The sequence below is a fragment of the Haematobia irritans genome, chromosome 1 (assembly GCF_050003625.1).
Source record: "Haematobia irritans isolate KBUSLIRL chromosome 1, ASM5000362v1, whole genome shotgun sequence".
Classification (NCBI taxonomy): domain Eukaryota; kingdom Metazoa; phylum Arthropoda; class Insecta; order Diptera; family Muscidae; genus Haematobia; species Haematobia irritans.
In genome coordinates, this window is record NC_134397.1 from 49,335,478 (window position 1) to 49,349,114 (window position 13,637).

General features: G+C 27.7%; 2 protein-coding genes across 2 annotated transcripts in view; both read left to right on the forward strand.

The window, feature by feature from the left end:
- LOC142220874 (V-type proton ATPase catalytic subunit A) overlaps window positions 1-13,637 on the forward strand; it is a 108,369-nt gene that overhangs the window by 83,188 nt on the left and 11,544 nt on the right. The gene's annotated exons all lie outside the window — the stretch shown is intronic.
- Window positions 1,746-9,951, forward strand: LOC142238544 (sodium-coupled monocarboxylate transporter 2-like). Its single transcript, XM_075310234.1, has 10 exons — window positions 1,746-2,119; window positions 3,818-3,977; window positions 4,875-4,992; window positions 5,063-5,130; window positions 5,203-5,354; window positions 8,194-8,334; window positions 8,636-8,744; window positions 8,806-9,180; window positions 9,242-9,399; window positions 9,464-9,951. The coding sequence occupies exons 1-10, from the start codon at window positions 1,929-1,931 to the stop codon at window positions 9,789-9,791; spliced, it is 1,800 nt and encodes a 599-aa protein (XP_075166349.1). The 5' UTR covers window positions 1,746-1,928; the 3' UTR covers window positions 9,792-9,951.

A 13,637-nucleotide genomic window follows, 5' to 3' on the forward strand; every position in this document is an offset into this window, starting at 1 on the left:
GTCCGTCTGTCCGTGAACACATTTTTGTAATCAAAGTCTAGGTAGAAGTTTTAGTCCAAACAACTTCAAATTTGGCACAAATATGTGTTTTGGCTCAGAATAGAACCCTATTGATTTTGGAAGGAATCGGTTCAGATTTAGATATAGCTCCCATATATATATTTCGCCCGATATGGACTAATACGGTCCCAGAAGCCAGAGTTTTACCCCAATTTGGTTGAAATTTTGCTCTAGGAGTACAATTAGTAGTAGTGTAGTCAAGTGTGTCAAATTTTATTGAAATCAGTTCAGATTTAGATATAGCTCCCATATATATCGTTCGCCCGATTTACACTCATATGACCACAGTGGCCAATCTGTTACTCCGATTTAATTGAAATTTTGCACAGGGAGTAGAATGAGCATTGTAGCTATGGGTGCCAAATTTGTTTGAAATCGGTTCAGATTTAGATATAGCTCCCATATATATCGTTCGCCCGATTTACACTCATATGACCACAGTGGCCAATCTGTTATTCCGATTTAATTGAAATTTTCCACAGGGAGTAGAATTAGCATTGTAGCTATGCGTGCCAAATTTGTTTGAAATCGGTTCAGATTTATATATAGCTCCCATATATAGCTTTCGCCCGATTTACACTCATATGACCACAGAGGCCAATTTTTTGCTTCGATTTAGTTGAAATTTTGCACAGGGAGTAGAATTAGCATTGTAGCTATGCGTGCCAAATTTGGTTTAAATCGGTTCAGATTTAGATATAGCTCCCATTTATATGTTTTTCTAATTTCAACAAAAATGGTCAAAATACCAACATTTTCCTTGTAAAATCGCCACTGCTTAGTCGAAAACTTGTAAAAATGACTCTAATTTTCCTAAACTTCTAATACATATATATCGAGCGATAAATCATAAATAAACTTTTGCGAAGTTTCCTTAAAATTGCTTCAGATTTAAATGTTTCCCATATTTTTTTGTACTAACATTGTGTTCCACCCTAGTGCATTAGCCGACTTAAATTTTGAGTCTATAGATTTTGTAGAAGTCTATCAAATTCTGTCCAGATCGAGTGATATTTAAATGTATGTATGTGGGACAAACCTTTATATATATATGGTATCGAAAATTTAGATCTACAAAGTGGTGCAGGGTATAATATAGTCGGCCCCGCCCGACTTTAGACTTTCCTTACTTGTATATTATTTAATTTATTATAATTACAAATTACAATAAACTTATTTATACGGGCACTAGCAACCAGCAAATTTTTCTGTTTTGTTTACTATCTTTTAGTTTGACAGATATGGCAGTGTAAACGTGGAACTGAAAATACCGTAATTTCGGGATACCCCAAAGGATATCCCTATCTACTACTTTCTTTAGTTTATCGTGCAGCGTACTTGGTCTAAGATACTTGGCCTATGATAAAAAAACGTGGCCAATTTGCGATAATTTAAGCATTTTTAATGTCAATGTAAACGCACTGAGACCTATCCGGACAAAAGAATAGCGATGATAATGAATAACTTTTATCACCATTGTCATATAGATATCAGAGTTGAAGTCTTCACAACGATTACCACAATTTATAATCCCAATTAGCAATTCTAGTCGCCCGATTAAGTGAAATGTGAAATGCCTTAATTTTCTCTTAGAAAACATATAGAGATAAGATTTAATTTTTTTGTCAATAGCAAACAAAAATCTTTTTTCTTGCGTAGAGAGATGAATCTCAATTTCAGACGGTATTTAGCACTCCATCTTAATAGATCAATGTGTGATACATGATAATTTGTTTGTTTGTTCTTTGGAATTGTGAAAAGTCGAATTAAATGAATATTTTCCATTCTTGATTCTTTTGAAATAATTTTTGTATTTAATATCGAATTTAATTTAAACTCACATAATTTGTATAGACTAACACAGAAAAATGGAGAGTGTGGCAAACAGTTTCACTTTCGGTATTATCGATTATATTGTATTCTCATGCATGTTGATGATATCGGCCGGTATCGGTGTCTACTTTGGATTCTTTTCAAAATCCAAAAATACAACCGATGAATATTTGATGGGTGGTAAGAATATGAAGACTATACCCATTGCAATATCTTTGGTGGCAAGGTAAGTAAATAAATTTTTATAAAATATGGATAATATACGGGTACACTGATAGAAAAAGCTTCAGAATATTAACGAAATTGTTCATTAAAATAGAGCTAAGGAAACAATATAATGAAAAAACTTTTCGTTATTTTTCCCATAACATAGTTTATTTTTTTCTGTGTTTGTTACATCCACATGGTTTATTTAGTAGAAAAAACATTCAATTTTATTCATTTTTCAAATTTTACCTTTCGTCCAGACAGAACCGCAGACGATACAGTTTGTAACCAAACACACTATCAACTGAGCCATGTAGCTCTCACTGGCATCAACAAACAAGCTTTTCTATTTATATACCACATTTTTGGGCACACACAAACCGATGTAAAGAAACTTTGTTTTAAGAAAACTAGCCACTTTAGTCGATCCCTTTGCTACAAACGATGTACCAAATACAACTTTTGGAAAAAAGTAATAATGTAATTATATCACGGTTGCCACTCGTGCCAACAATAATCGACCAAAATTTGAAGAAAATTTTACCACTAACCTACCAAGTTAAAAAAAAAATTTCCTTGAAGTTTTCGATCATATTTTTCTGGTATTTTAAATATTTTTTGTCAAAATTTTATTTCTATAGAAAATGTTGTCACTATTTTATTTCTATAGAAATTCCCCCAAAATTTTATTTCTATAGAAAATTTTGTCTAAATTTTATTTCTATAAAAAATTTTCACAAAATTGTATTTCTATAGAAAATGTTGTCCAAATGTTATCTCTATAGAAACTTTTGTCAAAATTTCATTTCTATAGAAAATGTTGCAAAATTTCATTTCTATAGAAAATTGTATCAAAATTTTATTTCTGTAGAAAATTTTGTCAAAATTTTATTTCTGCATAAAATTTTGTCAAAATGTTATTTCTATAGAAAATGTTGTCAAAATTTTTTTTTCAAATTTGTCATAATTTTATCTCTATAGAAAACTTTTTCAACATTTTATTTCAATAGAGAATTTTCTCAAAATTTTATCTCTATATAAAATTTTGTCAAAATTGTATTTCTATATAAAATTTTGTCAAAATTTCAGTTCTATAGAAAATTTTGTCAAAATTATCTATAGAAAATTTTGTCAAAATTTCTTTTCTATAGAAAATGTTGTCAACATTTTGTTTCTATAGAAAATTTTGTCAAAATTGTATTTCTATAGAAAATCTCACAAGATTTTATTTCTATAGAATAGTTTGTCAAAGTTTTATCTCTATAGAAACATTTGTCAAAATTTTATCCCCATAGAAAATTTTGTCAAAATTTTATTTCTATAGAAAATTTTGTCAAAATTTTATCTCTATAGAAAATTTTGTCAAAATTTTATGTCTATAGAAAACGTTGTCAAAATTTTATCTCTATAGAAAATTTTGTCAAAATTTTATCTCTATCGAAAATTTTGTCAAAATTTTATTTCTATAGAAAATTTTGTCAAAATGTTATTTCTATAGAAAATTTTGTCAGAATTTTATTTCTATAAAAAATTTTGTCAAAGTTTTATCTCTGTAGAAACATTTGTCAAAATTTTATCTCTATAGAAAATTTTGTCAAAATTTTATCTCTATAGAAAATTTTGTCAAAATTTTATCTCTATAGAAAATTTTGTCAGTGTTTGATATGAACGAAATGGACTATGATTTTGATTTTTTCCCTTCTGTTTCTTATTTCAGTCAACTTTCCGCCATCGCTATAATGTCGGTACCAGCAGAGAATTATACATTCGGATTTGGATATATATGTATGGTAATGGCTGTAATTCCGGTAATACCAATATTGAATTATATTATTGTACCAGTTTTCTACAACAATAATATATCGAATTGCTACGAGGTAAATAAGTATTTAATTATAAAATGTATGCTAAACGGTTTACGCATGAAAACTACAAAGGTTTGACTCTACAAAGATAATAAATAATTCTCTATTTATTAGGGTTTTTTCCATAATGAAATTATGGGCTTGGTATGGATATTAGAGCCAAATATTAAATTTTTATCCGATTTGACTAAAACTTCAAATACAATGTTGTTCTCACACAAAAAAAAAATATTTTTTGCCTTCAATCACGAAATTAATTGATCCAATTAATGTTTAATTGAAATGTCTTCAATCACAAAAATGATAGTATCAATTAAAAAATTAATTGAAAGTCAATAAAAAACTTAATTGATCCAATTAAAAAATTAATTGACACTATTAATTGTTGTGATTGATTTTTGTTTCAATTAAAAAATTTGTTGAATCAATTAAAATTTTAAATTGAATATTTTTTAAAACTCAATTAAGACTTTAATTGGAAAATTTTTCGTGGTTTTTTTTCTGTGTAGTTTCGATCGATAAAGTGATATTTTATTTGTGTTGGGTCATACACTGAAAAAATATTTATCTAATATGAAAGATTATGCAACCCAAATTTTGGAATACGCGATTTACGCAATATTAAGGCTATTTTTTTTTTTAATAAAGAAATTTCAATTAAAAGAAAGTTTATAATCTTTGCTTTAATAATTTTTTCTTTAAAATTAGGCCACGAATATTTAAAATTTATGTTCGTCCGATGGAATTGTATGTCTTTGGAAAAGGGAAGAAGGCGTTAAGAAATACGTTTTTTTTATTTAAAGAATCTTTAAATCAATCATAAAACTTACAGAAAAAGCTTTTATTACTCAATTTAATTTAATTCCAGAAATTCTAACATCTAACATTTTTTTAATCCTTTTCCTACAGTACCTTGAGATACGTTTCAACAAATCTACCAGAAGATTCATCACAGCGGCATTTGTTTTAAGTGCTTTGTTAATGTTGCCCGTTTTTATGTTTGTACCATCTCTAGCCTTTTCGCAAGGTAACCCCCTATGGAATATACACGAATCTGAATCTTATAATAAGACCTATTTTTTTTTTTTGCAATTTAGTGACTGGTATAAATATTCACGTGATCAATACCATCGTTTGCTCTATATGTATATTCTATACAATGTTAGTGAGTATTAAAAAATTACAAAATTTTTCAATGAAACCAATATAACAATTCGAATTCCTTTATATACTCTAGGGTGGCATTAAAGCTGTTGTTTGGACTGATGTCGTTCAAGCAGGAATTATGATTGGCTCTGTTCTACTAGTGGGCATTCTAGGTATATTAAAAGTTGGTGGTTTTGGCAAAGTAATCGAAAAAGCCAGCGAAGGAGGACGTTTTGATTTATAGTAAGAAAAGAAATTCATTGCATTTTTTTTCATTAATGTACAGTGGGCTAAAGTACTATATAAGTTGTAATAACTGGTGCTACAAAACAATATAGGTATATGTAGAGGGTGACATTGGATTTAAGCCAAATTACATGGTAGCTATGCTAGATAACGTTGCTTACAAAGGGTCATGAGTTCAATGCCAGTTTCGGTTGAAAACCAAAAGGTTTTTCATCGGTGGTTTATACTTCTGAACTTTTCTTCTCTAAGTAGTTTCAACCATAGACCCTATACTTAGATAGATGATCCGTCGGTGTCAAACGATGTTTGGCAGTTCCGAAGATTAAGAATAAACGAAGAAAATAAGGAAATAGGAACGAAAGTGGTACGTAAGCGTGCACGTACCACTTTCGTTCCTATTTTTGTAGATTGCCAATTTTACACAAAATTATGTTAGAACGTTTTTGACGCACCAGAGGATTTATAATATATTAGAAGTTCATGTTTGAACAAAAAATTGTGACCAAATACGGAATTTAATTTTGAGCACCATTCCTCTTTACAAACAACACAAAAGCTAATGCCGGAAAGTTAAAGTTTGGGACTGACTCTTTTACGATAATTAAAACGAAATGTCAGAAAATTAATTTTTGGAACTTATACATTTTTTTCGCGAAGAGAACAGGCTCATCTATCTGAGTCTATAATCACTGCTCGGAGCTCCCTTGTCATTGAGCTAAGCATGGAATCGGCAGATCTCACTAGGCTCTGTGTTATCACAATCGCGGTTGGCACAAGAATTCTACCAAAACTGGTAGATTGTTTACTGTTTGGTATATTTGTAGAATTCTTGATGTTTTGGTAGAATTTGCAAAATATTCCTCTCCACCTAAGCGGCACTTCACAATTTTTCTATTATGACAACATTTTCTATAGAAATAAAATTTTGACAAAAATTCTATAGAAATAAAGTTTGACATTTCCCATACAAATAAAATTTTGACAAAATTTTCAATAGAAATAAAATTTAAAAAACTTTTTTTTTTAAATAAAATTTTAAAAAGTTTTCTATAGAAATAAAATTTTAAAAAAATTTCTATAGAAATAAAATTTTGACAAAATTTTCTATAGAAATAAAAATTTGACAAAATTTTCTATAGAAATAAAATTTTGACAAAATTTTCTATAAAAATAAAATTTTGACAAAATTTTCTATAAAAAAAAATTTGACAAAATTTTCTATAGAAATAAAATTTTGACAAAATTTTCTATAGAAATAAAATTTTGACAAAATTTTCTATAGAAATAAAATTTTGACAAAATTTTATTTCGACTACATAAAACCCTTTATCAGACACACAAATAATCGTACCAAACACAATTATGAGAGTAACCACTGGATGCTATTGCATTGCTGGTGGATTTGTCGTTTATAGAAATAAAATTTTAACAAAATTTTCTATAGAAATAAAATTTTGACAAAATTTTCTATAGAAATAAAATTTTGACAAAATTTTCTATAGAAATAAAATTTTGACAAAATTTTCTATAGAAATAAAATTTTGACAAAATTTTATTTCGACTACATAAAACCCTTTATCAGACACACAAATAATCGTACCAACACAATTATGAGAATATTTGTGGTAACCACTGGATGATATTGCATTGCTGGTGTATAGAAATTAAATTTTAACAAAATTTTCTATAGAAATAAAATTTTAAAAAAATTTGCTATAGGAATAAAATTTTGACAAAATTTTCTATAGAAATAGAATTTTGACAAAATTTTCTATAAAAATAAAATTTTGACAAAATTTTCTATAGAAATAAAATTTTAACAATTTTTTTTTTCGACTACATAAAACTCTTTATCAGACACACAGATAATCGTGCCAACACAATTATGAGAATATTTGTGGTAACCACTGGATGCTATTGCATTACTGGTGGATTTGTCGTGTAAAATTTTGACAAAATTTTCTAAAGAAATAAAATTTTGACAAAATTTTCTATAGAAATAAAATTTTGACAAAATTTTCTATAGAAATAAAATTTTGACAAAATTTTCTATAGAAATAAAATTTTGACAAAATTTCCTATAGAAATAAAATTTTGACAAAATTTTCTATAAAAATAAAATTTAGACAAAATTTTCTATAGAAATAAAATTTAGACAACATTTTCTATAGAAATAAAATTTTTACAAAATTTCTATAGAAATAAAATTTTAACAAAATTTTTTTTCGACTACATAAAACTCTTTATCAGACACACAGATAATCGTGCCAACACAATTATGAGAATATTTGTGGTAACCACTGGATGCTATGCATTACGTGTAAATCGTGTAAAATTTTGACAAAATTTTCTATAGAAATAAAATTTTGACAAAATTTTCTTTAGAAATAACATTTTGACAAAATTTTCTATAGAAATAACATTTTGACAAAATTTTCTACAGAAGATTTTTTTTTGTTTGGTAGAATTTTCTCCAATTTTTGCTATATTATAAATGGCTCGAGTGGCAACCGCGATTATAACACCGCTATTTTTTCTCTTCTCTAATAATAGCCGTAGAATTATTAGATATGAAAAACAATTTGTAGTGCTTAGGTTAACCCTTGTTCTTACTACTCCTCAGTGCATGAATTGTTGACATATACAAAATTCATGATGAGTAGTAAGAACTTTTAAATATATGCCAACAGTAAGAAATGCGAGGATGATAAATATCACTTGGGTCACCAAATGACCCCAACATATTATAAGGGTTAATATTTTAAAATTTGCAATATTATTACGACTTTTTCGTACTTTGGCCCACTGTGAGACTCTCAAACTAATATCACAATAGTTTCGGTTTCGATCCTCGTGTACGTACAACAGTATGGGGACTCTTTAATGGAGGAATATTACTATGGGCTGGTCATATTGGTTTGAATCAGAGTTGTGTACAAAGGATAGTCTCTCTGCCAAGTTTGGACAAGGCCAGAAGGTAAATAAATATACACCAAAATACAGTTCTTTAGTGTAAGTCTTTCAGTCATATTTTAAGAAAAGTTCCTCAACAAAATTTAAATAAAAAGAACGTACATATCAATTAAGAACATGTACATACGACCGTTTCATATGTACCCTCCACCATATATAGACACTTTGTACGCAATCCATGGTGGAGGGTACATAAGATTCGGCCTGTCCGAATTTTAGGCCGTGTATTAGTGTTTGAGTTAATACAGTATTGTGACCATGGGCGATGGCTAAGATTTCGTTGTGTACAAAATTGTCTTCCGTAGGGCTCTAAATGTTGCTGGAATTGGAATACTTCTGATTATGAGTTTCAATTGCTTCACAGGCATCGTAATGTTTGCCCGCTATGCAGGATGCGATCCAATTTTGGCCGGGGTAAGGTTTAACCAAACAAAATGAGAAATTGCCCGGTGTTCATAAATTCTTCCATTTCCAGATAGTGGAAAAAGCTGATAAAATTATGCCCTTTTTTGTACAAGATATTGTTGGTCATTTGAAAGGAATGCCAGGCGTATTTATCTCCTGTGTTTTCAGTGCAGCTCTAAGTACTATGTCAGCAACATTGAACTCTTTAGCCGGTGTGGTTTATTTCGACTACATAAAACCCTTTATCAGACACACAGATAATCGTGCCAATACAATTATGAGAATATTTGTGGTAACCACTGGATGCTATTGCATTGCTGGTGGATTTGTCGTGGAGAAATTCAATTCGATTCTACAAACAATTCTCACAATTATGGCCATAAATGCTGGAGCTGTGGTGGGTGTATTCCTCTTGGGTATGCTTGTTCCAAGAGTTAATGGAAAGGTAAATAGTCTAACTTGACCCTATATTCAAGGTTATTTGATATACAAATATTTTCGTTAAGGTTGTGCTCGTCTCCATTGCCTTCAGTTTGACCATTATGGTTTGGATTGTAATAAACGCTCAGATGCGTTTCAAATCCGGTCTAATTAAATATGATGGTTTACCCACTTCTATAGATAAATGTGAAAACTTTAATTTCTATAGTTTAATGAAAAACAGGTATGAAATAATTAAAAAAAAAATGTTTTTTTATTCACTGTTTATAATCTAATTTAAATTTTAGCACAAATTCAACCATAACATCAGTGATGGATGATACAGCCTTGGTTACCACTGCATTTAGTAGCAATCGCCCGTTTTCCATCTATGAAATTTCTTTCTATTGGTATCAAGTTATCGGTACTGCATTAGTGTGGATTACAGCCATACCTTTGAGTTACATATGGAAGCCTAAGGAGGATCAGAAATATAATCCTAAGTTATATTCTCCAATAATCAGGCGCTTTCTACCGCAAGTTAGTGAAAAACAAATGGAAAGTGTACCCCTAAAAATGCCTATTCAAACGACGAATGATGGAAGTACACATATATCACTTTCGGAACAAAAATAAGGAAATGATTCAAGTAAAAATACAAATGTGCATATATTTAAGATAGTACAATTTTTTAAAATATGTAAAAGAATATATAAATATATATAAAACAAGTATATACGGACTTAAGTTCGGCCGTGCCGAATCTTAAATACCCATCACCATGCATCAAATATAATTGTTTCAAAAACTCTTTGTCCTAGAGGGTTACTTGAAAATATATAGAATTTCAAGTGGATTTGATGACAGATACAATGTCAAACAAACACATATACCAAAACATGGACCGATTCGCACCATAATCACCACATCTGTTTATGGAAATCAAATCGGGAGATAGGTCTATATGTCCGATATACCAAAACATGGACCGTATACACCAACTTGGGCATACTTTTGCGAAGACCAAATACCTTCAGATTTCCAATTTGAGGCAAATCGGATAAAAATTGTGGTGTCCATAAGCCCAAGAAGTCAAATCAGGAGATCAAGCTATATGGGCACTATTCCGAAACATGGACGGATGCTCACCATTTTCAGCACACTTCTTTATGGGTCCAAAATACCTGTAGACTAGACTTCCACTTTCATACAAATCGTATAAAACTTGTGGTGTCCAGAAGCCCAAGAAGCAATTTTGACAAAATTTTCTATAGAAATAAAATTTTGACAAAATTTTCTATAGAAATAAAATTTTGACAAAATTTTCTATAGAAATAAAATTTTGACAAAATTTTCTATAGAAATAAAATTTTGACAAAATTTTCTATAGAAATAAAATTTTGACAAAATTTTCTATAGAAATAAAATGTTGACAAAATTTTCTATAGAAATAAAATTTTGACAAAATTTTCTATAGAAATAAAATTTTGACAAAATTTTCTATAGAAATAAAATTTTGACAAAATTTTCTATAGAAATAAAATTTTGACAAAATTTTCTATAGAAATAAAATTTTGACAAAATTTTCTATATAAATACATGCCTGTTCTGGGTCACACCGCATTGTGCACCACACTATACACTTTCTACACAACACACACAAAGTTAGTTGTTCTGAGTCACACGTGTGAACACTTTTTTCGGACTTTTAATCGAAAAATGTGACAGCTGATTTTTTCTGCAAGCCATATTATTTGCAGACAGAAATTATCGTGTCTGTTCTGGTACACACATGTACAATTTTCGTGTGGTGTCACACTTAAAAGGTGTTCTGGCCAACACTATACACCGTCATAGACCTGAAAAATGTACACCAACATTTCTTTTGTGTAGGCTTAGTGTACAGTCATCGTATGCAAAGTTAGAAGTTTTTATAACAAATAAATAACAGATTCTGAAACTTTAATATGTTTTTTATAAACCACGATTTTAAAAATCCATCTAAAATTTGAATCCATCTAAAATTATAACTTTTACAAAATCAATGGGCTAAGAAAAGTGAATTTTACCAAATGTATTGCATGAAAAATATGGCATCTTCAATTCTGGAAAGTGTTCTTGGTGCACAAATGACTGAGCAAATTTAAAAAAAACTAACGCCGCCAATATCTTTCTGCACATGGAGGCCGCCACGATAGAAAATTTGTTTGCAATATTATTGTAAATATTTAAGCAATAAAATGAGAAAACCCTTAACAGAATAGTTAATTATGCCCACTATAATTAAATTTACTTTAATGTATGGATGTTAAAAATTGTTTGACCAAAACCAAAATAAAAACTTCTCCGCCGTCAAAAACGAGAACGACACGGCGATCGTTTGTTTATGAGTAACATTGAGGAGGGATAGAAAAAAAACAAATCAAAACAAAGGTATAAATTAAAATGTAATGTAATTGTCGCCTTCTTATTTGTTCTTGATAAATTGCTCTTGTCCTTACATTATTCACTGCTAACAAAAATCCGGCAGACATTTTATGGCTTTGAATTACGCACTTACTTTTAATTTTTTATGTTTATACCGGCAAAATTTTGTTTATAATTTGTTTATAATTTCTGTCTGCAAATAATATGGCTTGCAGAAAAAATCAGCTGTCACATTTTTCGATTAAAAGTCCGAAAAAAGTGTTCACACGTGTGACTCAGAACAACTAACTTTGTGTGTGGTGTGTAGAAAGTGTATAGTGTGGTGCACAATGCGGTATGACCCAGAACAGGCATGTATTTCTATAGAAAATTTTGTCAAAATTTTATTTCTATAGAAAATTTTGTCAAAATTTTATTTCTATAGAAAATTTTGTCAAAAATTTATTTCTATAGAAAATGTTGACAAAATTTTCTATAGAAATAAAATTTTGACAAAATTTTCTATAGAAATAAAATTTTGACAAAATTTTCTATAGAAATAAAATGTTGACAAAATTTTCTATAGAAATAAAATTTTGACAAAATTTTCTATAGAAATAAAATTTTGACAAAATTTTCGATAGAAATAAAATGTTGACAAAATTTTCTATAGAAATAAAATGTTGACAAAATTTTCTATAGAACTAAAATGTTGACAAAATTTTCTATAGAAATAAAATTTTGACAAAATTTTCTATAGAAATAAAATTTTCTATAGAAATAAAATTTTGACAAAATTTTCTATAGAAATAAAATTTTGACAAAATGTTCTATAGAAATAAAATTTTGACAAAATGTTCTATAGAAATAAAATTTTGACAAAATTTTCTATAGAAATCAAATTTTGACAAAATTCTCTATAGAAATAAAATTTTGACAAAATTTTCTATAGAAATAACATTTTGACAAAATTTTCTACAAAAATAACATTTTGACAAAATTTTCTATAGAAATAAAATTTTCTACAAAGATAAAATTTTGACAACATTTTTTATAGAAATAAAATTTTGACAAAATTTTCTATAGTAATAAAATTTTGACCAAATTTTCTATAGAAATAAAATTTTGACCAAATTTTCTATAGAAATAAAATTTTCGCAAAATATTCTATAAATAAAATTTTCGCAAAATATTCTATAAATAAAATTTTCGCAAAATATTCTATAAATAAAATTTTAACAAAATTTTCTATAGAAATAAAATTTTGACAAAATTTTCCATAGATATAAAATTTTGACAAAATTTTCTATAGAAATAAAATTTTGACAAAATTTTCTATAGAAATAAAATTTTGACAAAATTTTCTATAGAAATAAAATTTTGACAAAATTTTCTATAGAAATAAAATTTTGACAAAATTTTCAATAGAAATAAAGTTTTGACAAAATTTTCTATAGAAATAAAATTTTGACAAAATTTTCTATAGAAAAAAAAATTTGACAAAATTTTCTATAGAAATAAAATTTTCTACAAAAATAAAATTTTGACAAAATTTTCTACAAAAATAAAATTTTCACAAAATTTTTTATAGAAATAAAATTTTCGATAGAAATAAAATTTTCACAAAAATTTCTATAGAAATAAAATTTTCACAAAATTTTCTATAGAAATAAAATTTTAACAAAATTTTCTATAAAAAAAATTGACAAAATTTTCTATAGAAATAAAATTTTGACAAAATTTTCTACAAAAATAAAATTTTGACCAAATTTTCTATAGAAATAAAATTTTCTACAAAAATAAAATGTTGACAAAATTTTTTATAGAAATAAAATGTCGACAAAATTTTCTATAGTAATAAAATTTTGACCAAATTTTCTATAGAAATAAAATTTTGACAAAATTTTTTATAGAAATAAGATTTTCACAAAATTTTCTATAGAAATAAAATTTTCGCAAAATATTCTATATCTTGTTTTCTTTTTGTAAATTTTGTTTGTAAAAAGGTAAAAAAAAAACAAAAACAACAAATGTGCATAAAATATTCTATAAATAAAATTTTGACAAAATTTTCTA

Bases quoted from the DNA above. Each gene is read 5' to 3' on its own strand.
- LOC142238544 (XM_075310234.1), top strand. From the start codon at position 1,929: ATGGAGAGTGTGGCAAACAGTTTCACTTTCGGTATTATCGATTATATT. The intron at 4,993-5,062 runs GTAACCCCCTAT...TTTGCAATTTAG, and splicing joins ATCTCTAGCCTTTTCGCAAG to TGACTGGTATAAATATTCAC. The intron at 5,131-5,202 runs GTGAGTATTAAA...TATATACTCTAG, and splicing joins GTATATTCTATACAATGTTA to GGTGGCATTAAAGCTGTTGT.